General features: G+C 44.3%; 1 protein-coding gene across 2 annotated transcripts in view; it reads right to left on the bottom strand.

The window, feature by feature from the left end:
* Positions 1–8,777, bottom strand: part of ACSL6 (acyl-CoA synthetase long chain family member 6) — a 91,464-nt gene extending 82,687 nt beyond the window's left edge. For both annotated transcript variants that reach the window (XM_035105421.2, XM_060271680.1), the window contains exon 1: positions 8,613–8,777. In XM_035105421.2, coding sequence (XP_034961312.2) covers positions 8,613–8,685 — 73 coding nt within the window. In that variant the 5' untranslated portion in view covers positions 8,686–8,777. The remainder of the gene's footprint in view (positions 1–8,612) is intronic.
* Between the last annotated feature and the right edge of the window lie 12,805 nt (positions 8,778–21,582).

The raw sequence follows: 21,582 nt of genomic DNA on the forward strand, positions 1-21,582 counted from the left end.
ACCTGCCTTCTTTTGGTGTAGAGCCAAAGACACATGCCCCCAAATCCCACAGAACTGAGGTGGGGCATTTGGTCTTCCAAATAACCTTCTTAATAGGGAAAGGTTGGTATCTGGAAACCTTGGGAGATATTTCCCTCACAACTTCAAGATTATCTCCTCAGGGTGTTAGCACTACTAAGCACCACCACAATGAGCACAAAATCCTATTAAATCCTGCCTTCTACCTACAGCTCCCAAACCAGCCATCCCTTGACATCTCATTGTTTCTGGCAATAACACCACTAATAGAAAATATAATGTTCCATTTTGACACAGTCCTCAGGCCTCATGTTGCCAGAACCACTAATTGATGCCCATGTATTTTCAGAGCAGTCATCTGCCCATCCCCACAGGCATTGGCTTAAAATGAATTTCCAATGGGTTCTCTTTCTGATGTTTTCTAGGTGGGTGTGGGCATGTAGCAGGGGCGGGGGTTAACAATGTTTTGCTCCCTTTCCACAATCATCAGAATTTTTTTTCCTGTTGTGCTTTCAAAAACTGCATCCGTTAACACTCTTTTTTCTACTCCTCTACTGTTGATTTTTTTTAACTTTGCATTTATCCTTTTTATTTCTTTTATTATATATTTCAATGGTAGTAGTTTTATATCATATATGCTGCTTCAGAAATGTATTTTAAAAGATGGTATAAAAACTATTAAATAAATAAAATCCACAGCAGTACCAGGTGTGGATGAAGCTCTAGTAACATCCTGTCATTGTAGACCAGTGGTGTCCAAACTTTTTTCAAAGAGGGCCAGATTTGATGGAGTGAAGGGCCATGAGGGCCGACCAAAGGGCCAACCAAGGTTGTTGACCTTTTTTAGGATTGAAGTTGTTGAGCTTTATTTTAGGATTGAAGTTGTTGAGTTTTTTGTTAGGATTTTACCCAGGAAATAAACTGCCACAGGGGCCGGATTAAACCAACCAGCGGGCTGGATTAAACCCCCGAAATGGACTTTGGACATGTCTGTTGGAGACCAAGTAAAAGGTAAAGGTAAAGGGACCCCTGACCATTAGGTCCAGTCGTGACCGACTCTGGGGTTGCGGCGCTCATCTCGCTCTATAGGCCAAGGGAGCCAGCATTTGTCTGCAGACAGCTTCCGGGTCATGTGGCCAGCATGACAAAGCTGCTTCTGGAGAACCAGAGCAGCGCACAGAAACGCCGTTTACCTTCCCGCCGGAGCGGTCCCTATTTATCTACTTGTACTTTGACGTGCTTTCGAACTGCTAGGTTGGCAGGAGCTGGGACCGAGCAACGGGAGCTCACCCCGTCACAGGGATTCGAACCGCTGACCTTCTGATCAGCAAGCCCTAGGCTCAGTGGTTTAACCCACAGCGCTACCTGGAGACCAAGTAGTAAGCCATTAATAGTGCTGTCCTGTACATTCTTCAGAAAAAGTAAGTCCCACAGAGTTCATTGAGACTTACTCTCATGTAAGAAGTAGTAACAAACTTATTGTTTAGCTGTAAGCCATAACAAAAACAAAAGGAGCATTCAGACTTGAAGTAACAAATCTGGCTCTTAATTTCCTGGCTGCCAGCACAAAAGAAAACCATGCAAAGTAACATAGTTTTCATTCTCAAACAGCAAAAACCAAATAAGTGCAATAGCTTTAAGAAAAAAATGTTGTAGGACTAAACTCAGACAAATATTTTTCACAAAGATCCTTATAAAGAGGACACTGAGTCACGTAAAAAACAATATTCTTTGTAAACCTTTTACCAAAACACACAAAAACTCTGCTCCAATGGTAATTTCTTATAAAGGCCATCTAAAAACATGAATGTTTACTAATTCAACAAAAACAGTTTTAGACTTTAGCGGCTCAACTTATGCAAATAATTTGTGTGTGTGTCCCTGTTCATATGTGTTTGCAGAGATAAGAGAGACAAGAATAAAAGTTGTTCTGACCATAACAAGGATTTGAAGGCGTTACTATGATTATTATTAATACTGTTGTTATTTATATACTTTAATGCTAATCTTCCTTGAGAATCTCAATGTACATCACAAGTTAATAATGAGAACAATAAGAAGGGGGGGAGCAAATAATAATTATGGCAATAGCTTAAGACGCCAACTAAGGGACTGTGGTGCTACAAAAACCTTTTTGGCGATTAATCCCTGTAGCTGCTTTTTAATTAAAATTCAGTATTAGGAACCTGCTCAGCTGGGTCGGGTCTGTAAACCAGTGTCTAGGGAAACTGATGGGGCAGTTGGGTAAAGTCAGCAAAAGATTACTGTGGAAAACTCAAGAGAGATTACACCAATCCAAGTTGCAGAACGCACTGCCCCCTAGTGGAAAGAAAGGATAATCAAAGCCCAACTTTAAGCTATTATCAGAAATACAGAAGATTCTTGTTATTCATCTGTGAATGAGAAACTATTGGGGGTCATCAATGATTATAACACAGTGGACATTATTACTTTTTATTCTATACATATATTAGCATATAAATCTTTATTTGAATAAAGAGACAGAAAGGCTGGTTTCAAATTTAGAAATGGTTGTAGGTTTTAGGATTGCAGTGAGAAGTTCCCCTGGAGTTTCTTATTTATTTAAGAAATTTCTGAGCCACCTTTCGAAATGCAATATTTTCCCCAAGGCAGCTTACCATTTCTGATGTAATCAGTTAAAACATATACACCATTAAACTAATAAGCGACCCAATTAGAAGTGGCTTGCTGGGTGGGGTGGAGCAGCTACACTAGCTTCCCAGCAAATGGGTCACAGTTGGTTACCAGGAGGGAGCGGAGGAGGCAGCAGGGAGGTTAGGTAAAGGTAAAGGGGCCCCTGAACATCAGGTCCAGTCATGTCCGACTCTGGGGTTGCGGCGCTCATCTCGCTCTATAGGCCAAGGGAGCCAGCATTTGTCCGCAGACAGCTTCCGGGTCATGTGGCCAGCATGACAAAGCTGCTTCTGGAGAACCAGAGCAGCGCACGGAAACGCCGTTTACCTTCCCGACGGAGCGGTCCCTATTTATCTACTTGCACTTTGATGTGCTTTCGAACTGCTAGGTTGGCAGGAGCTGGGACCGAACAATGGGAGCTCACCCCGTTGCAGGGATTCAAACCGCCGACCTTCTGATCAGCAAGCCCTAGACTCTGTAGTTTAACCCACAGCACCACCTGGGTTGGTGCAGTGCAAAGGCTTCAGCTCCTTCTGGTGTGTTTGGTGATCACTGTCTAATCAGCAAGCTCCCAATTGTCCTTACCTGCCCCACACCTTTATCTCACCCTTCTAGCAACTCCCACAAAGACAGCCGTGCCCTGAATTAGCATCTAGGATCAGTGATGGACTGGATGAGAGTGAACAGTCAATCCAGATAAGACAGAGTTGGTAACATTTGGGGAGTGAGACACCTGTGGGCAGGTTAAATTGCTTTGGTTAGAATTGTACTGTCCCTAAAGATTCACTTTGAAGCTTAGGCAAACTTCTGTACTTGACATTACACCCAGAATCCCTGTGACCTATAATGCCTTTGATTAGTTTTGGTTGAGACACCCACTGCGGACACTGCTGGAAAACAGAGACTGGCTTCTGTCATTCATGCTTCAGTTACTTCTAGATCAGATTACTGTGATGTGTTTTATGCAGAGATGCTCACGTAGAAACGTCAGCTAGTGCAGACGGCTGCTGCCCAACTGTTAACAGAGATGGGTTAGCATGGTCATATTACACCAACTGAAACATCTGAACTGCTTCACATCTCTTTCACATCAAGAATTGAGCTATAAAGCTCTATATCGCCTGTATCTTGATTATTCAGGGAACAAAAATTTATTTAAAAAAATATTAAAACAGCAAAACAGCAGAAGTGCCAATGGGTAAAGGCAGTGTTCTCAGGTAAGCTATAGGACTGCAGCCTAAGCAAGGATCAGTGCTTAACCTTTGCCAATGTTTTTAATTAGTTCACCCATGTTAACAAATATGTGTGACATGAATACTACAAATCTCCAGTTTAAGCTTCCCTTTCATTATACGGTAGCAGCTGTAGAGGGACACTAAAACTGTATCATCCTTTTCAAGGGCATTTAGTTCTTCAACCTTGGAACAAAACATTTAACAGAACTAAAGCTACTGGATATGATAAAAGGAGAAGGGAGGGAGAAGAAACCAATAAAACCTAGGCTGTGTTCACACTCCCATTTACTATGCACTGACTTTGCTTCCATGCTTCCAGTGCTGGATTTACATGACCTTGTCCAAAATGCTTAAGTATCCTGTACTTTCTTATGAGCTACTACTGTTCTATGTCAAACAAGCATCATACCGGTACTGCCTGGAGTCCTTAGACTCCAGCCAAGGTGTGAACACCTCTGCTTAGGGGGTAACAACATCTGTGTCCTCAGCACTCCATGGTGCATACACAAACAACTGAATTGAAACCATGTTGATGTGAACGTTTTTGTTTTTGTTTTGGTGGGGAGCCATGAAATGCACAGAAAACAGCTTCACTGTGCTATAAGGTGGGAATGTGAAAATGCCCCAAGTCTTAGAGCAGGGTTGGGGAATTTGTGTCCCATCAGATGCTGTTTGACTATAGCTCTCATCACCCCTGAGCAATGCCTGTGCTGGTCTGAGCTGATGGAAACTGATCTGGAAATCCAAAGGTTCCCTGCCCCTGTGATAAAGGATCACATCAATTAATCCTGCAGCATCTCCACCCCCCCCCCCGGTTTCACATACCATAGAAGTCTAACCAAGTTAGTAGTACTGGCTAAACTTTTGGGCTTCGTTTAAACCAGGTTCTTTCAATCAATCTGTTTTCAGGGGCTGGAATTTATAAAATAATAGGAAAGATGAGAGAAATGCTCACCATTTGCAGTGCTTTCCCTTCACCACTGAGGAATTATAAGCAGCTTTGCTTCGCCATATCTGTGAGCAGAATAATGGTTTACAATAAACAACGCGCTGCTCATTCAAAACATCTAGTACAGTTTGCTAACCTTTGGACGCAGTAATGGCCAGCATGATGATGCAGGTGGGGCTGCACTGCTGGCCTGGCTTCCCAACACTGCGTAATACTGCCAGTTGTCAAGAGGGCGGACAGTGAAGAGTGCAGTACAGTGTCAGTGCAGCAGCGGAGCCAATCCAGTGCTCCCAGCACAGAACCGGAACTGCCTGCTGCCTTGCCTCTCCCCCCTCTTGGTAACCACCAGCAGCAATGCAGCCCCACCTACTGCTACTGGTCGGACTTCATCTCCCACCAGCCCCAGCCAGCATGGCTAAAGGGTTGGTGGGAGCTGTAGTCCAACAACATATAGAGGACAGTACACTGGCTATTTTGGTACATTTGTATTAGTTGTTTTCCAAAACCACCCCAGACTGTTCCTGGGGTGGGTGTTGAAAACATGGTTAAGACATGGTTTGCACAACTTCAAACTTTGGCTTACCAGCACCATTTGTGGGCTTCTGGAGAGAGGCTCACAGCTGCTTTGCTGCTCCCCACACTTTTTACTCCTGTGCTACCCTGAGCTAAAGCAAAGCTTGGCTTAATAGTGCATCATCTATAGCTCATTGTTACACTCTCTCTCCTTGGCTACAGCTCTTTGTGAGTGAGGATCTTGCCACTTGCAATTCCCAGCAATGTAGAGGCAGATCATCATAGCCATCACAACTACTGTAGTAGCTTTCACATTCATTTGTCTAATCTTCTTTTAAAGCCAGCCAAACTAGTGGCCAGAGAATTCCACAGTTTAAGTAAGCCTTTCAACATTCCTTTTGAATGTTTCAACATGCAGCCTTGTTGGACATACCTGAGCCTTGTAACTTTTCATCAGAGGGGAGTTGCTCCAATAAAAAGCAATTTTGTCCTGCCTTTCCATTTTAAAACAAACACTCAGTACAGCTATGGGAGTAATATATCTGATGCTGTATGTCGTTTTAAGTTGGTGGGTTTGATAATATCATCATTTTTATTGTGTGTTGGGGTGTCTGTAAACCTCCCTAGATTTTCAGGACGGAGGGCAATATATAGAAGTTTAATAAATACAGAAATTATTAAAACACTTAGGCTTGTATTCAAAGCAGAGTTCTCTTGGCACAGCTGCACTTCTGTTTCCTCTCCTGCCCCCCAAAAAATTTTTATTCAGGAGAGCCCCCAAACCCATCCCCTCAAAACAAGACACAATAAAATCTCACCACCATCATTAAAACTAGAAGAAATAATGTTAAAGGGAAGGTCATTGGCAGATGCAGCACACATTTTTAAAAACAACAATGCCATTACATTTCAGGGGCTCAGCATGTACTAAAAGAAAAAGTTTATGTAAAGAGGGGGGGAGCTAAGAGAGGCTCTATACTTAACTACAAATGATCAATTATTGATTCCATGCCTGCATGACTCAGAGGCCTGGCTAGGCTTTTCCAAAAGAAAATATGGCATAACCGGTAGTATGACTGGGCAAACATTTAGCTTCCAAGTACCAGTTTTAGATCTTTGAGTGTTTGCTTGCAATGAATAGAACCAGAATTCTTTGGGGTATCAGCATTAACTTATCAGCGAAACAGCCCCCAGACCTTGCAATAATTAGTTGATCTGGAGGTTGTAATTTATCTCCTTGCTGTGCTGTTGCCTCATCACATGGGCACGAAGCAGAGCTCACATTCCCAGCCATATATCTCAAGTGTCACCCATTGTGAGGGATCAGATGTAATGTAAGCAGTAAAGCAATAGCAAGGAAATATGCCTCTGAGCACATGCAAAGTGCTTCAACCGCTAAGGGTATCACTACTAGCCCCACCCATGTAAGATTACAGAATATGACTTCCCGGAGCATTATGAGATGTTATGAGAGTTAACGAGGCAACAAATGCTTTATTCCCCGAGAAATGCTGCATAATACAGCAACAACATTTATTTGAAATACTCTTCTCCTCCTTAAAGCTATCCTGCCTTACCTCATTGGCGTTAGGCCCCACGCTCAAGCCTTTGCTTCTGCAGCCAGCTGACATGACCAATACAAGCAGACAAAGTGAAAGAGCTCTACCTCCAGGGGGTGCATAGGCTGGGGCAGGGTCTCTCTGGGCTGGAGCTGCTAAATGAGCTAATTTTGCTTTCTGTTGCCTCAACCTCAACAGTTCATACATATTGGTCCTTTTCTGAACCTCTGCCTATGGTTTCAAGCCATAGATTTCACCAGCAAGGCTGGGGGGGGCATGGCAATGTGTAGAGTAGCAGCAAAGAAATAAGCCTCTGAGCACATGCAAAGTGTTTCATACATACTGAGAATAAAAATGCAAGTCTTCAAACAATTGCTGGCATGAGTTCCTAAACTTATCTTTTTAAAGACATGAGATGTGGCTACAAAATCTCCCCCCCCCCTCGCTTCATCCCACAATATTTTTATAGCACCACTAGGTTTCCACTATGCTGAAAAGAATTTGCTAGCCATTTGAATGATGCCTCCCACACCCCAACGTAGGCCAACAAGAGGAAATATTGGCACATCTAAGTGCTTTTCTGTGGCTTTGCATGCCCTGGAGAGAAACAGTGTCCTAAGCGCTGTAATGGGGAGTTGCCTCCTACATGGATGGAGGGGAGGCAGGAGCCTAGTATTAATTCCCACGCATTTATTTTAGCACCAGAAAATGAATTCAGCCCATGTGAACTATGGTTTCCCCTTCATAGCAGCAACACCCACTCAACACAGCAAAGATCTTTGCACCAAAAAGAAGTTGATCTCAACCCATCACCTACAAATGACAAGGAGTTACAGATTCCTAAAGGCTGCCCTTCTCCCTCACCTCCAGAGTGTTCTATTTCAAATCATTGCAGCAGATTACACCATTTAAAACTGAATCTGTCAGGCGCTGAAGAGGATCGCAGCTATTCCGGGGTCCCGCTAATCCTCTTTGTCTGATCCCATCATCTTTAAAACATTGACCCATCATTAATACAAGTACTGCATGCAGCAGCCACACACAACGGCAGATTCCTTTTTGCACAGAAACACATAGCCTACACACATCTATATGCACCGTCCTATACACTCCTAGTCGGGGATCAAAAGAGAGCATCCTGACCCCGGTGCAGGCAGCGAAATCACAGCGGATAACTTATGTAATCTTTTCGTTTCTTCCCCAGGCTCGCCCAGCATTGCTGAGCTTTCCAAATTCCTCCACACAATAGGGCCCAATACCGCAGAACGATGACATCAAAAGCAGCAGCATCCCTGGCAGCCTTTCTCTTCTCCTGCCCTGGTCCTTCCGGACGGTCTGGCTGGGGGGAAACACATCCCAGCAACTGCGCTCATGTCCAGGAGATCCGAGAGAAGCAGCAGCTCAGAGCAGCGGCGGGACGCGCCGACGAGCGGCTCCCATGGAGGCCGGGAGAGGTGTGCAGGGTTGCATCGAGGTCATTTCCAAAAAGGAGCCTCCCCGCACACACCCTCCGTCCGTCTCTTTCCGCTTTTGTTCCGTTTTCCCTCGCAGCGAGGGGCATGGGAAGCAGCGCCAGTGATAGGGAGAAAGGTGGGGAAGGCCGGGGGGGGGGAGAGAGAGAAACCGTAGGAAACCGAAGGAGCGGGGTGGCGGGGAGGGGAGCGAGCGCCGAGGCTGACTTACCCACGAGGAGCCAGATGGAGCCACCAGACACTAGGAAGAAGGTGAGCATGCCTCCTGGAGCCGGCTGCAGCATGGACGGCCTGAAGCGAGAGCGCAGCTTGAGGGGGGGACTGCAGCAAACTCACTGCAGTGACTGAGGGAGCAGCAGCAGCAGCAGAGGCAGCAGGCAGGCAGGCAGCGGCGACGGGGACTGGCTGGCTCTCGCTGGCTGCTCCGAGGCGCAAGCCCGCCCGCAGCAGCAGCAGCAGCGGCAGCAGCAGAGGAGGTTATTTTTAGCCGCCCGCCCGCCGCCCTTCTTTGCACCGGCTCCTCTTGGAGAAGGCGAGGCCGCGTCCCGGCTTGGCGGCGCTAAGAGGATGCCAGGCTCGCGCGTGCTGCTGCTGCCGCGGTGCATGCGTACAAGGCGGCAGACATAAACGCTCAGCTCTCGGCCTTCGTTTCTCTCCTTTGCCCGCCGCCCCCTTTGGGGAGTCCGGCTGAGGAGCAGGAGGCAGGCAGGGGGAGGCCCAAGAAGGCTTCCTCCGGAGGTGGAGGCGCTGGTAGTCCGCCTTGCAGGAAGGCAAAGGCGCTTTTTAGACAGAGAGTCTGGGAGTCGCCTCAGAGCAGGCCCGAGGCGCGCGCGTTGCCCTCTCAGGCGGAGCTGCCCACCTGTCCCTCTCGTCTCCCCTTCAAGTTAAGTTACAAAATAGCTGCTCTCCTGGCACCTCAGACATGAAAGAAAGAAAGAAAGAAAGAAAGAAAGAAAGAAAGAAAGAAAGAAAGAAAGAAAGAAAGAAAGAAAGAAAGAAAGAAAGAAAGAAAGACCCCACAAGCATTTCTCCCTAGGAGTAAAAATACCAGAATGATACATTAGGGGGCCCAGTTTGTTGCACTTTCCTGACGCCCACAATTAGCCGCCAGAGGCTACTGCCTCCCTCTGCCTAAGGGTTGGGGCCAGCAGGGTGCAAACACCCAAGACTGCAGTGGTCAAATATATACTTTGGGGTCTCTACAACTGGTCTCAGACATTACTAAGCAAGGTTGGCTGCTGCGAAGTGAGCCAATACTGTATTGGCAAATGCACCCAAATGATACTTGGGGTTGTTTGTTTTTATGTGCAACTTTTTGTTACATTTTTTGTTGCATATTTTTCATGTTTAGATGTACGGTGCTGTTGTTGTTTAAAACTAAGTAATAAACTAGCTAAGCAATAAAAATGCAATACAGTGGTGCTTCTGCACAGGTGTGAAGCATGATAGAGCACTTCTGCGCATGCGCGAACTGCGCAGAACGTTTCTGCATATGTGCGGACCGCACAGAACGTTTTTGCGCATGCGCACACAGCGAAACCCAGAAGTAAACACTTCTGGGTTTGCCGCGTCCTTAACCCGAAAAAAACGCAATATGAAGTGTTTGCAAGAAGAGGTATGACTGTACATAAAGCAAGTTGGACTTCACTTCAAATGGTTCAGTAGAAAGCACCTAAGGTGAGTCATGGTAACAGCACTTTCATCATACAAATATATGGTAAAAATAAATAAAAATCAAGAAATGGATCCCTAAATGCATATTTGGGCAAAGGTGGGTTCTGAGTCAGGAAAGGTTGAAGATAAAGAGCTCAAGGAGGCTGTCACGTGGCTAAAGATTATGCACCTCATATGGGAGCTGAATTCCTGCCATCAGCCCTGAAACTGTAAGCATGTCCAATCACTGAGAATTTGATAAGAATCCTGCATATTGTTCATGGTCTTCTTTGGGCAGCATCTGGAGAAAACAAATTTGAGTTATTCATTATTAAATTTCAGCAACCCCAATAGCCTCTCTGGAGATTAATCTCTCAGGGTTTGATTGCATTCAGCGAAAGCTGCCCAGAAAGGGCACAACGAAACATACTAGGAATAGATATTCAGTGTAACATATGAAAAATCTTTGTGTGCCATTAAAAGATTGCAATAGCAATAAAAGGCCAGTGAGCCAGGGTGGTGTAGTGGTTCTGGACCAGGACTTGGGAGATCAGGGTTCAAATTTCTACTCAGCCATGAAGCTCACTGGGTGACTTTGGAGCAGTCCATTTCTCAGCCTAACCTACCTCACAGGGTTGTTGTGAGAAGAAATTAAGAAGGAAGAAAACCAAATACTCCACCTTGAGCTTATTACGGGAAAGGTAGGGTATAAGTTCAATCAATCAAACTGCAATGTAGAAGTTCCTCGGTCTCTTTATCTCTCAAACCAGGGTGAGAGCACTGGTTTCTCTGCAATCCACAATGGCAAAATCCTTATTGTATCATGTTCCAAGACAAAGGCAATGATCAAGAATGCCCCCTCCCAATATCTTTTATGTGAATGTAAAATCTATACTGTACATTTGGTTTCTTTCTTTCCTGTTTTCTAATTCCGCTTTTCAAAAAACATTCTCACGTGTCCACAAATAGCAAAACAGAGGCTCAAAGGTGTTGTTAGTGAATGGAAAAAAATGCTCTTAGTCTCTAGGGATGGAGAGCAACATTATTATTTAAACCAGAGTACCGCAGATGTCTGTGTGGTATGAAGGTCAAACAGATGGTAGGCACTTGAGGAGTACCTTCAAAGATGTCATAGTGGCATAGCCTTTAAAGCCAGTAGTACTTCAAAACACAGGTGAAAGGCTGCATATTTTAAATGCTTCTGCCCCAATTAAAAGAACATCAACAAGCCCTGCATTTAGAAAACTAGCATGTCATGTTTTCTCTTGTGAGAGACAGGAATTAGATACAGTCATACCATGGAAGTCGAACGGAATCCATTCCAAAAGTCCATTCAACTTCCAAAACATTCGGAAACCAAAGCACATCTTTTGATGGGCTGCAGGAAGTTCCTGCAGCCCGTTGGAAGCTGCAGACACTGGCGGAGGAACGGGGGGGGGGAGCACACAGCCCCCAGCACCATCGGGGAGAGGGGTACCATCACGGCCGCCCCCCCGGACACACACCACACAGCCACCACTGCGCCGGGCACCACGCCCTCAGGACGCACAACATGCCCCCAGGATGCACGGCACACCCCCGCGGGTGGCATGCCATGCCTCTGGGAGGTGCGCCAGCCACACCTCTGCCTGCTCTCCGCCCCTGGTGCCGGAGCATGCAGCTTTGCCACTGGCTGCAGAAGCCCCACCAGACGTCCAGGCAGGCCCGGCTCTAGGTAGACCCCCGGTGGCGCAGGGCACCATGGCGCCGGCCCGCCAGGAGGGCGCCGCGAGCTGCGCCTGCCCACTGGCCGGCCGATCCGCCGGACCGCCGCGCAACTGCGCTTGTGGGAGCCGCGCTGCGCGCGGCGCCCACCCACCGCGCTGGGAAACGGGGCGGGAGGGCGCCAGAGAGATCCGGCGCACCATAGCGGCAGGGGCGTTTAAGACGGCACTGCGTCCAGGCTCCAAAGAACGTTTGCAAACTGGAACACACACTTCTGGGTTTGCGGTGTTTGGGAGCCTAAACGTCCGAGTACCAAGGCATTTGGAATCCAAGGTACAACTGTACTAAATTTCTGAAAACAGAAGGGATGGATGTTACCTGCTCCTGCTCCTGTCTCTGTCTGAGACAGGACTACAAATATTCCTTCATGGAGCAAAATGCCTGTACAGTACCCACTCCCATAGGTACCTTTTTACACAACACAAATCAACCTAGGATTTTCATTTGGGTGTTCATTGAGTATCTTTATTTTCATGTGTTTCCACTCTGGCATTTGTTTCCTTGGTTATCAAAGGGGGACGACGACCAATATTGAACAATGTGCTTTGAGTCAAATGATAACAGAACTAATAAAAAGGCAGTATTCAGAGAGGAATGTGTTGAATGAACTCTTTGCCATCAGCTGTGTCATGGAAAACTAGACTCAGATTGCCCTTGCACCATCTTAGAAGGAACTGAAGAAGTGTGAGTAGTGCTTCAACTGCAACACAGTCATTATTGAGCGTTTCCTATACTTTTTGTAGATATGACCTACCTGATAGAGATGGGGCAGATAGACTTCAGGATTGCAGTATCTAATTGATTGGTTGGTTTTCATTGGACCCTGAGATCCATCAAGCAGAGCCAGATGCAAAATCATGGTTTGGTGAGGGAAGCAAGAAGCAGCAGCAGCTTCCAAACACACGCACTCAACCCACAATCCACCCAGTAACAGAATTGAGCTCACAGCCTATTCAGGGGTTCCCATCCCCATACCAAGCTTTCTTCATCTCAGCAGCCTAATTTGGGGAAAGGTTTTCTTGTTATCGTTAGGTAATTTGGAGTAATAATTCCTGCCAGTCTACTGCAAATCACTCAGTGATCTCCCAGTATACCATACCCCTACATGGTAAAAATAAAGAAAGAAGTGTATCCCCAAACACATATTTGAGCTAAAGGTGGAGCATGGGTTGAATTTATTTGGGGCTGCCACTACAGAGGGGTGACCAAGGTGACATATACCAAGGTCAGTGAAGAAACCTGCAGAACTTAGAGCAGCTCTATAGCTAACATAGATATTTCTCCAATAAAGACTTGTTTGTTTTGCTTTATCATCTCCTAAATTTCATTCATCAGATGAGTTCAGGCAAAAGATTTAAATACGTAACACCCTGGCTTAGGATATTTTCTGTGTCACTGTTGATGTTATACCCTCTGCTACCAGGAAGCAGAGCCATTTCAAGAGATGTGTCATCTTCAGTGCTTGGTATACAACTGCAGAAAAATCTCAATATCTGTTCTTGGGGATGATAACCTACCAACAGAATCAACCTGTCAGACACCTTTGGAATATTGTTACATGCCACCCTCAATGGAACATGGCAGACATGTAAAGAATCACACAATAAAATGCATTACTTTTGGTTCCAGAAGTATTGTATGACACCTACATCTGTATTTACCTAATATTCCTATTGAATCTGAAACATTGTGGAAAGCAGTCTACCCTCCCCATTAGTTATTGCTGAAGTTTGAGAAACTTTTGGCAATTGATTTAAAATTAGGGAGAGAGGGATATTTCTTCTTATTACTTACACTTGTTTACTCAGAAGTACGGTAAGTCTGACTTTTGCAATGGGGCTAACTACTTAATAAGTTAGGTAAAGGTAAAGGGGCCCCTGACCATCAGGTCCAGTTGTGTCCGACTCTGGGGTTGCCGCGCTCATTTCGCTCTATAGGCCGAGGGAGCCAGCGTTTGTCAGCAGACAGCTTCCGGGTCATGTGGCCAGCATGACAAAGCTGCTTCTGGCGAACCAGAGCAGCGCACGGAAACGCCGTTTACCTTCCCCTATTTATCTACTTGCACTTTGATGTGCTTTCGAACTGCTAGGTGGGCAGGAGCTGGGACCGAGCAACGGGAGCTCACCCCATTGCAGGGATTCGAACCGCCGACCTTCTGATCAGCAAGCCCTAGACTCTGGTTTAACCCACAGAGCCTAAATTAGAGCCTAAGTTAGGACTGTTGCCTAAATGTCAATAACCAAATAAATGCAATTAATTGTGTGTTATAAATAAAATCACCTAAGGAAAACAAAAAAGCATCCAACATGCATTTGCTATAAATCATTTTGGGAAGGTTCATGGATGTTGACAGAAGTGTAATTTAGTTGCCAGTGAGGCACCAATACATTTTGAAATACAGACATTTTGCACATGGTGGGGTCATCCTTTGCTGGGAACATGCAGGCTTCTAAAAGGTTCTTGACATTGCTCTTTTACTGTATTTCAAGAACCACACAACAAAAAATAAGTGACTGCACAGCTGCATACAATTACTGTTTTCTACCTACTAAGCTTGTATTCTGAGACACGTGCTGAAAGACTCCCTAAGAAAAGTTATTAGTGGAACAAGTCACTTTGGGAGAGTTATTAATGTGAGATTTGCAGAACTGTGGTTGATGAAAATTAATGGGTTCTCAGTAGGACTCTGAAACAAAAAAGAAATACATTTGGGAAAGCAATTTGTTCCCATTGGGTGGTGTCAGCTTGCATATTACCTGATATTCAAAATTCCTACCTTGTCGACAGACTGCATTACTGATGGTGTTTTCTTTGTCTCAAACCTTCCATGCAACCTTTTCACGAAGCAGAGAATAGTGTTGTGCAGGCTTATTGTGGAGCATGCAGATAGCGGCCCAATTCTACCTACTAACCAGCAGGATGGGACTATACCTCTGTAGCAGAGCACAAAGTTTGTATGCTAAAGGTCACAGGCTGAATCCCCAGTGCTGCCACAATAGAGTGGCGAGGAAGACTTCTGCTTGAGACCCTGGAGAGCAGTGCCCAGCAAGGCAAAGGATGCATAAAAAGTTCCTATGTCCCCAAGATGAAAGACTCTTCTCTCCGCAGTGGGTTACACCTGCTTGCCCACTCATGAGTGCCTCTTGTGGCACTGCTGTGTGTCAGTTCTGATGCTGGCAGTTAGTTTTCTTAAAAACTTAATTTTTATTACAAATTTATAAAAAGGACATAGAAAAAGAAAAGGGGGAACCCCCCCCCCCGCAGCTCACATTGATAATACAATAAGCTTGCAACTTACACAGGGGGTTCCTTCCGGGGATGGCACATAAAGCCAAAATCCTGAATCGTCAAAACACATTGGGTGCAATGGTGGGTGGGATTGCCAAAGTCTCTCCCCCCCCCCCCGGATGAAGTACAAGTCATAAAAATTCACAAAATCCCCTCTTTCTGCCCCCTTTTAATTTATTAAACATTATTTTGCCAAGTGCATAAAGCTGAAGTGCACAAGTTAAATGGGCATAGTTCACGGGCTTACTGTACAATAACCATCAGTATATAGAACTTATTTTAAAATATCAATTGATATAAGACAGGCATTCCCAAACTGCGGCCCTCCAGATGTTTTGGCCTACAACTCCCATGATCCCTAGCTAACAGGACCACTGGTCAGGGAAGATGGGAATTGTAGTCCAAAACATCTGGAGGGCCGAAGTTTGGGGATGCCTGATATAAGGCATTCAAATGTCCAGATAGGTATCCATATGGAATTGATGTTAATACAAAGTGTGCTCATATGTGGTAAGGGCAGTGAGATCCTCATCATTGTGAAATAGATGGTGGGTGCTTATGCTTCCTGTCTTGAAGTACAAGTCATAAAAATTCACAAAATCCCCTCTTGTTGTCTTGCTATTAATCCCCACTAAGATCTGTTACTAACAGCTATGGTAACAGGCCTGGGACATCTCAGTGCAAGGCTCCCAGCATGGACTATTGCAATTCTAGTGCTTGGTTCAATGCAGCAGAGAGTGGCAGCGGAGTACTCATAGTGCACACTAGCCACAAGAGCCTTAAATGTCACTGATGAAGAAGGTGAAATTTGTGGGGCTCTTTTGCACAAGGTGTTCTGAATTTATTAAAAAACACAACAATCTCAGATTCATCTCAATATCTCATTTTTAAAAAGAGGTGATTTATAAACTAAAATGGTTTAAATGGTTGACAGGCCTACCTCCTAGAAATTTTTTTATTTATTCAATATTCAAGGGGCTTCTGCCAAGGGCTACCAGCTGTTGATAGCCTGGTGACCACACAGTTCTTTGATAAGCTCTACTGATTTTTTGGGTGAAGAAACCACAGTCCCGTACTTTCATCTCAACTTCTTCTGTGTGTAGCTGTGGTGGATTACAACTAGGAAACGTGAGTCTCCGAAATGAGGGTCCCTTCTGGAGATAAAGAAAGTTAGTTTCTTCTTCTACCACTACCTGTTTTTGCTCAAAATCCTCTTCCACCCTTCACATTGGAACTGATCATGAATATGAGAACAAGATGTAACTGAGATAAAATATATAGCCTTTTGAAACACTCTAAAAGCCAATATAAAAATGCTAGGTGATGATGTCATTTAACATAACTAAACATAGCATCTCTTCCAGCACCTAGGACAGGGATTCAAGAAGTGGGAGATCCCAGTTATTCAACATACATTTGGAGTGTATTTCTTTCTCTGGCAGAAAGAGTCAAACATATGGCCCAGAGATGTTTTCAGGTCCTTCAGATGTCCTGAGTATGGCCCAGAGGTCCCTCACCACAGTCTTCTATTCAAAGAATAGAGAAAGATTAAAATGTCCCTTCCAAATTATTGAAACCATCTTTACAACTCACAGTGCAAACCTAACCATGCCTACTCAGAAGTCAGTCCTGCTGAATTCAATTAGACTGACTCCCAAGTAATTGGAGTTAGGATTACAGCCTAAGAAGTCTTGTTATACTGGTTGGCTCATTTGACCATTGTGTGGAGGCAAATTCTTGATCTTCCTGATGACTTTTCCGGAAAGTAGAGCAGTTCATCTATGTTCCCACATGTATACATTATGCTCTGTCTATGTGTCTTCCCTCCCAGTGTCAGATGCTCAGGACCAAAAAGGATAGAACCAATTATTTGCACTGTAGGATTCTGACCATGCACATGTATCAGATATTCTCATGGAATACTAACTTCCCCATGTGTACCTTATCCATGTCCCCCCTGCATCTGAAGCTCAGAAGGCGGCCATGAGAGAGAGGCAGAGTGTGTAATGCTCTTCCTAGGGGAGCTTGCCTAATGCCCACACAGCTGTCTTTTGGCACCAGGTTAAAACCTTTTTGTTCTGTCGCTCCTCTTAAGATCTGGTTCTAAGGACCTGTGGTACAACTGTATGTAGGGCAAGGCAAGACATTCCATGGGGACTTTTATCTTTCTGACACTACAGAGAGCAAATCAGAATCTCTCCATTCCACTCTCAATTAATTTAAGGGAGGTGTTACAGTAAGTAGCCCTCTATATCAAGCCCTAAATAAATTAAGATTGGAGATCAAAGCAGGACATAACAGCTGTCAAAGCCAGTAACATTTCATGCACATTCTAACTGGAGTCATTTAAGTCAAAGGAATAAACTTACTGTATAATCTTCCGCATTTTAGAGGACAAACTTCGATTTCTATTCTAAATAAGCTTCCATCCTTGGATAGGATCTTATTTACACCCATGGCAGAAATACAGTTTAAAAAGGGGGTGGGTGGGTGAAATCATGCTGATTAACATATTTAGGTGAAAATAAAAATTAAAAATGGCCTGCATATAATCCTTTCACATCAAACTTGCTTTTTGGCACAGCTAAGTGAACTGCTCTCTCTTTCAGAAAGCTGGTAGCTAATCAGATCCAATGAAATATGATGTTTGAATAGGAAATCTCCAGTGAGATTGCTCATATACTTTCACTAGTATGAGAAAGATTTCTCAATTTTCAGGGCTGATTCAAGGAATTTGCTTCTCCTGAAGCAGACCGTTGATCCACCTCATCCAATACTTTTTACTCTGATTGACAGCAGAACTCCAAATCCTCAGCAGAAGCCTTTGAATCTCGGGTGCCAGAAATTATTTTAACTGCAGACATCAAGCCCTAAACCTTGACCTTATTCATACACAGTGCTAGGACCCATCTCCACTCAACATCTCAGAGGATTTAGCCACCACTCAGTATCACTAAAATTAACTTCCAAGCTTGAAAAGCTTTATACCTTAAGCTGCTAAATTTTCAGCCAAATTTCTGTGAGAGCAAATGTTTTTCCATTACCTAGGCCAAGTTCATGTTGATAAAGTTCATCACTAAGGGAAGCAATGGCAAAGCAACAACAATATCAAGGAGAATGGGTGCATATTGTAGAATCCAAAACACCACCAGTCACACACATGTTTTTTGTTTAAAATGATAATCATAATAAAACACAGCAACAATTTAAAAAACACCATGCAGTCAGCACTTGATTGAGCGCCACAGCTTTCTCATTAGGCAGTAACCAGGTAAAGGGTAGCAATTTACTGAGGTCCAAGCTGGAATTAAGATTGCCAGAAGAAATATCAACAACCTCAGATATGCTGATGACACAACCTTGATGGCAGAAAGTGAGGAGAGCGCAAAATATGGTCTGAAGCTTAACATTTAAAAAACTAAGATCATGGCCACTGGTCCCATCACCTCCTGGCAAATAGAAGGGGAAGAAATGGAGGCAGTGAGAGATTTTACTTTATTGGGTTCCATGATCACTGCAGATGGTGACAGCAGTCACGAAATTAAAAGACGCCTGCTTCTTGAGAGAAAAAGCAATGACAAACCTAGACAGCATCTTAAAAAGCAGAGACATCACCTTGCCGACAAAGATCCATATAATTGAACTATGGTTTTCGCAGTAGTGATGTGTGGAAGTGAAAGCTGGACCATAGAATCATAGAATAGAATCATAGAGTTGGAAGAGACCACAAGGGCCATCCAGTCGAACCCCCTGCCAAGCACCATCAAAGCATTCCTGACAGATGGCTGTCAAGCCTCTGCTTAAAGACCTCCAAAGAAGGAGACTCCACCACACTCCTTGGCAGCAAATTCCACTGTCGAACAGGATAAAGAAGGCTGGTCGCTGAATAATTGATGCTTTTGAATTATGGTGCTGGAGGAGACCCTTGAGAGTCCCATGGACTGCAAGAAGATCAAACCTATTAAGGAAATCAGCCCTGAGTGCTTACTGGAAGGACAGATCCTGAAGCTGAGGCTCCAGTACTTTGGCCACCTCATGGGAAGAGAAGACTCCCTGGAAAAGACCCTGATGTTGGGAAAGATGGAGGGCACAAGGAGAAGGGGACAACAGAGGACGAGATGGTTGGACAGTGTTCTCGAAGCTACGAACATGAGTTTGACCCAACTGCGGGAGTCAGTGCAAGACAGGAGTACCTGGCGTGCTCTGGTCCATGGGGTCATGAAGTGTCGGACACAACTAAACAACTAAACAACAACAAAAGACACATTATATTTATGGGCTCGACAGTTAGCAGCCTGCCAAGAAACAGCAGCATTTACAATTACTACAGTAGCAACTATTTTTATTTGGAAGTCTACAGTTATGCCCATTTGCTTTAGTACTGGCCAACAGAATCAAAAAGCAGAGCCAAAGTCAGGCAGTAATAGGTCCTTGAGGGAGCATTGTACCTGTGCTAACTGGCTCATAGGTATAGGCCAATGGAATTCTCAAGTTGCCAGGTAGTAAATTGTGATTGGTTTAGAGGGTTTTGGCCTGATGGAATAAAAGGGCATGCATAGCACTACTACTGGAGTCAGGAAGGGGGGGAAACCTGAGGGAGTCCAAGGGAGCTGCTTAAGACAGAGTGGTGGCAAACCCTGCTTGTCCTTAGAGGCCTTAATGCATTAAACAGACATTAGACTACATTGTGTATGCATGGACCTTAATTCTTGGCTGTGGTTTTATAGTGCACTGTTTTAAGGTTTGGTTTTAGAATGTGTGTGTTTGTGTGTTTAATTTTTAAGTTGTGAGAATTAATCTAGGAAGCTCATTAAATGAACAGCCAACAAGTTCTGCAATGGGATTCACTGCTGATCCACATTATTCTGAAAACCAAAAAGTGAAGTACAAACGGTTTTGTGTTTGTTTTTACCTCCATGAGAAACGTCCTCCCTGTTGTTGAAATTTAAGGCGTTCAGACTGTTTCCCTGTTGAGAAGTACTGAAAAGCTGTGGATATAACTTCATATTGGTCCACGCTTCTTTATGTCCTCAAGTGGTACAGAAGTTCCAGGGAAAGTGGTTTGTAGCTTTACTGTAGTTCCCTTGTGAGAAGAGACTATTGGAGCCCAATATTGTTTTTGCATTACTGTATCTATCCACAAATATACAAGCTGAAGATAATATTATGGACAGGCACCCAGATAGATGGTGCCAATCTAAAAAGCAACATTATTTTGCCCCCAAACAAAGGACATACTCTTCCCCCACTTAGGGTTCCTTCTTACCATGCAGCTGAGAAACAAAGGACTTCTGTTGCCTTAGTTGGTTGCACTGGTGACTAAATAGCTACCAGGCTATCTTCAAGAACTTGTTATTAGTATATAAAGCCCTAAACAACATGGGAACAGGTTGCCTGAAGGACCCTCTATCTCTCTATTGACCTGTAAGAAGACTTAGATCATTGGGGAATTTTTTACTCATGCACAGCATCCTACATGATTTCATATGGTGCTGATCCAAAAAGAGGCATTTCCTGCTATTATCTCTACACTTTGGGATACCCGTTGTTTGGCCAAACACCACCATTTGCTTCAGATACATTGAAAACACACACACACACACACACACACACACACACACACACACACAGGCTTTCCTTGATTCCTGTGCCACTGGATTTTTGTATTGCTTACATGATATTGCTTTGGCGTTTTGATGTTGATTTGTACAGTAGGAACTCCACTTAGAATTTTGCTTATATTTGTTTAATATACATTGCTGTTGTTCGATAAATGAACATGATGCCCTTAGTAGAATGGCAGGTATTTGCTTTGGGAGCATGATATCTATGGTACAGCGTTAGAACTCTGGGCAACAGTGAACTATCAGCACTATAGCAAATTTAAGTGCTGCAGGCTAGATTCCAATAAACCTCTTCCTTTTATGAATGCCAATAAGAAAATGCATGACTTGGGAATGTTCTCTTTTCAGGGATATTTATAGCAATGCTATGACAAGATGGATTTTCAACTTTTTCTGCTGAAGCAATAGAGATTCAGGAAGAAATGCAGTCTATGAGGATTTGGAACAAAGGGAGCACTTAATGATAAACTGGAGGTTTTAGGACTTCGCCATTGAGGTTTTAGAAAAACCAAGACTATGGATAGTGATGTTTCCTTCAAATGTAATTCTGTTCCTAGGTCAGGACCCATCAGAACACAGCTGCCTACAGTGGGAGCTGAGGGGAACTGCCTTGTTGAAGGTGGTGGAGAGGTCTTGCCTACCAAGCTGCAATCCTCATTAAACTCAATTGAGCTTATTTCTGAGTAAACATGCGTAGGTTTGCACATGGAGTTTCCTTATTCCAAACCTGCGAACTCCCCCCCCCCCATAGAAAATTTGAGAATTACTGTCATAATGTGTGAGGCCTGGGTATGGAAAGTAATAATTCCTTGCAGATATATCTGATCACACTTTCAAGCTCCACAGGGCAAA

This window comes from Zootoca vivipara, chromosome 2 (genome assembly GCF_963506605.1).
Source record: "Zootoca vivipara chromosome 2, rZooViv1.1, whole genome shotgun sequence".
NCBI classification, from domain to species: Eukaryota; Metazoa; Chordata; class Lepidosauria; order Squamata; family Lacertidae; genus Zootoca; species Zootoca vivipara.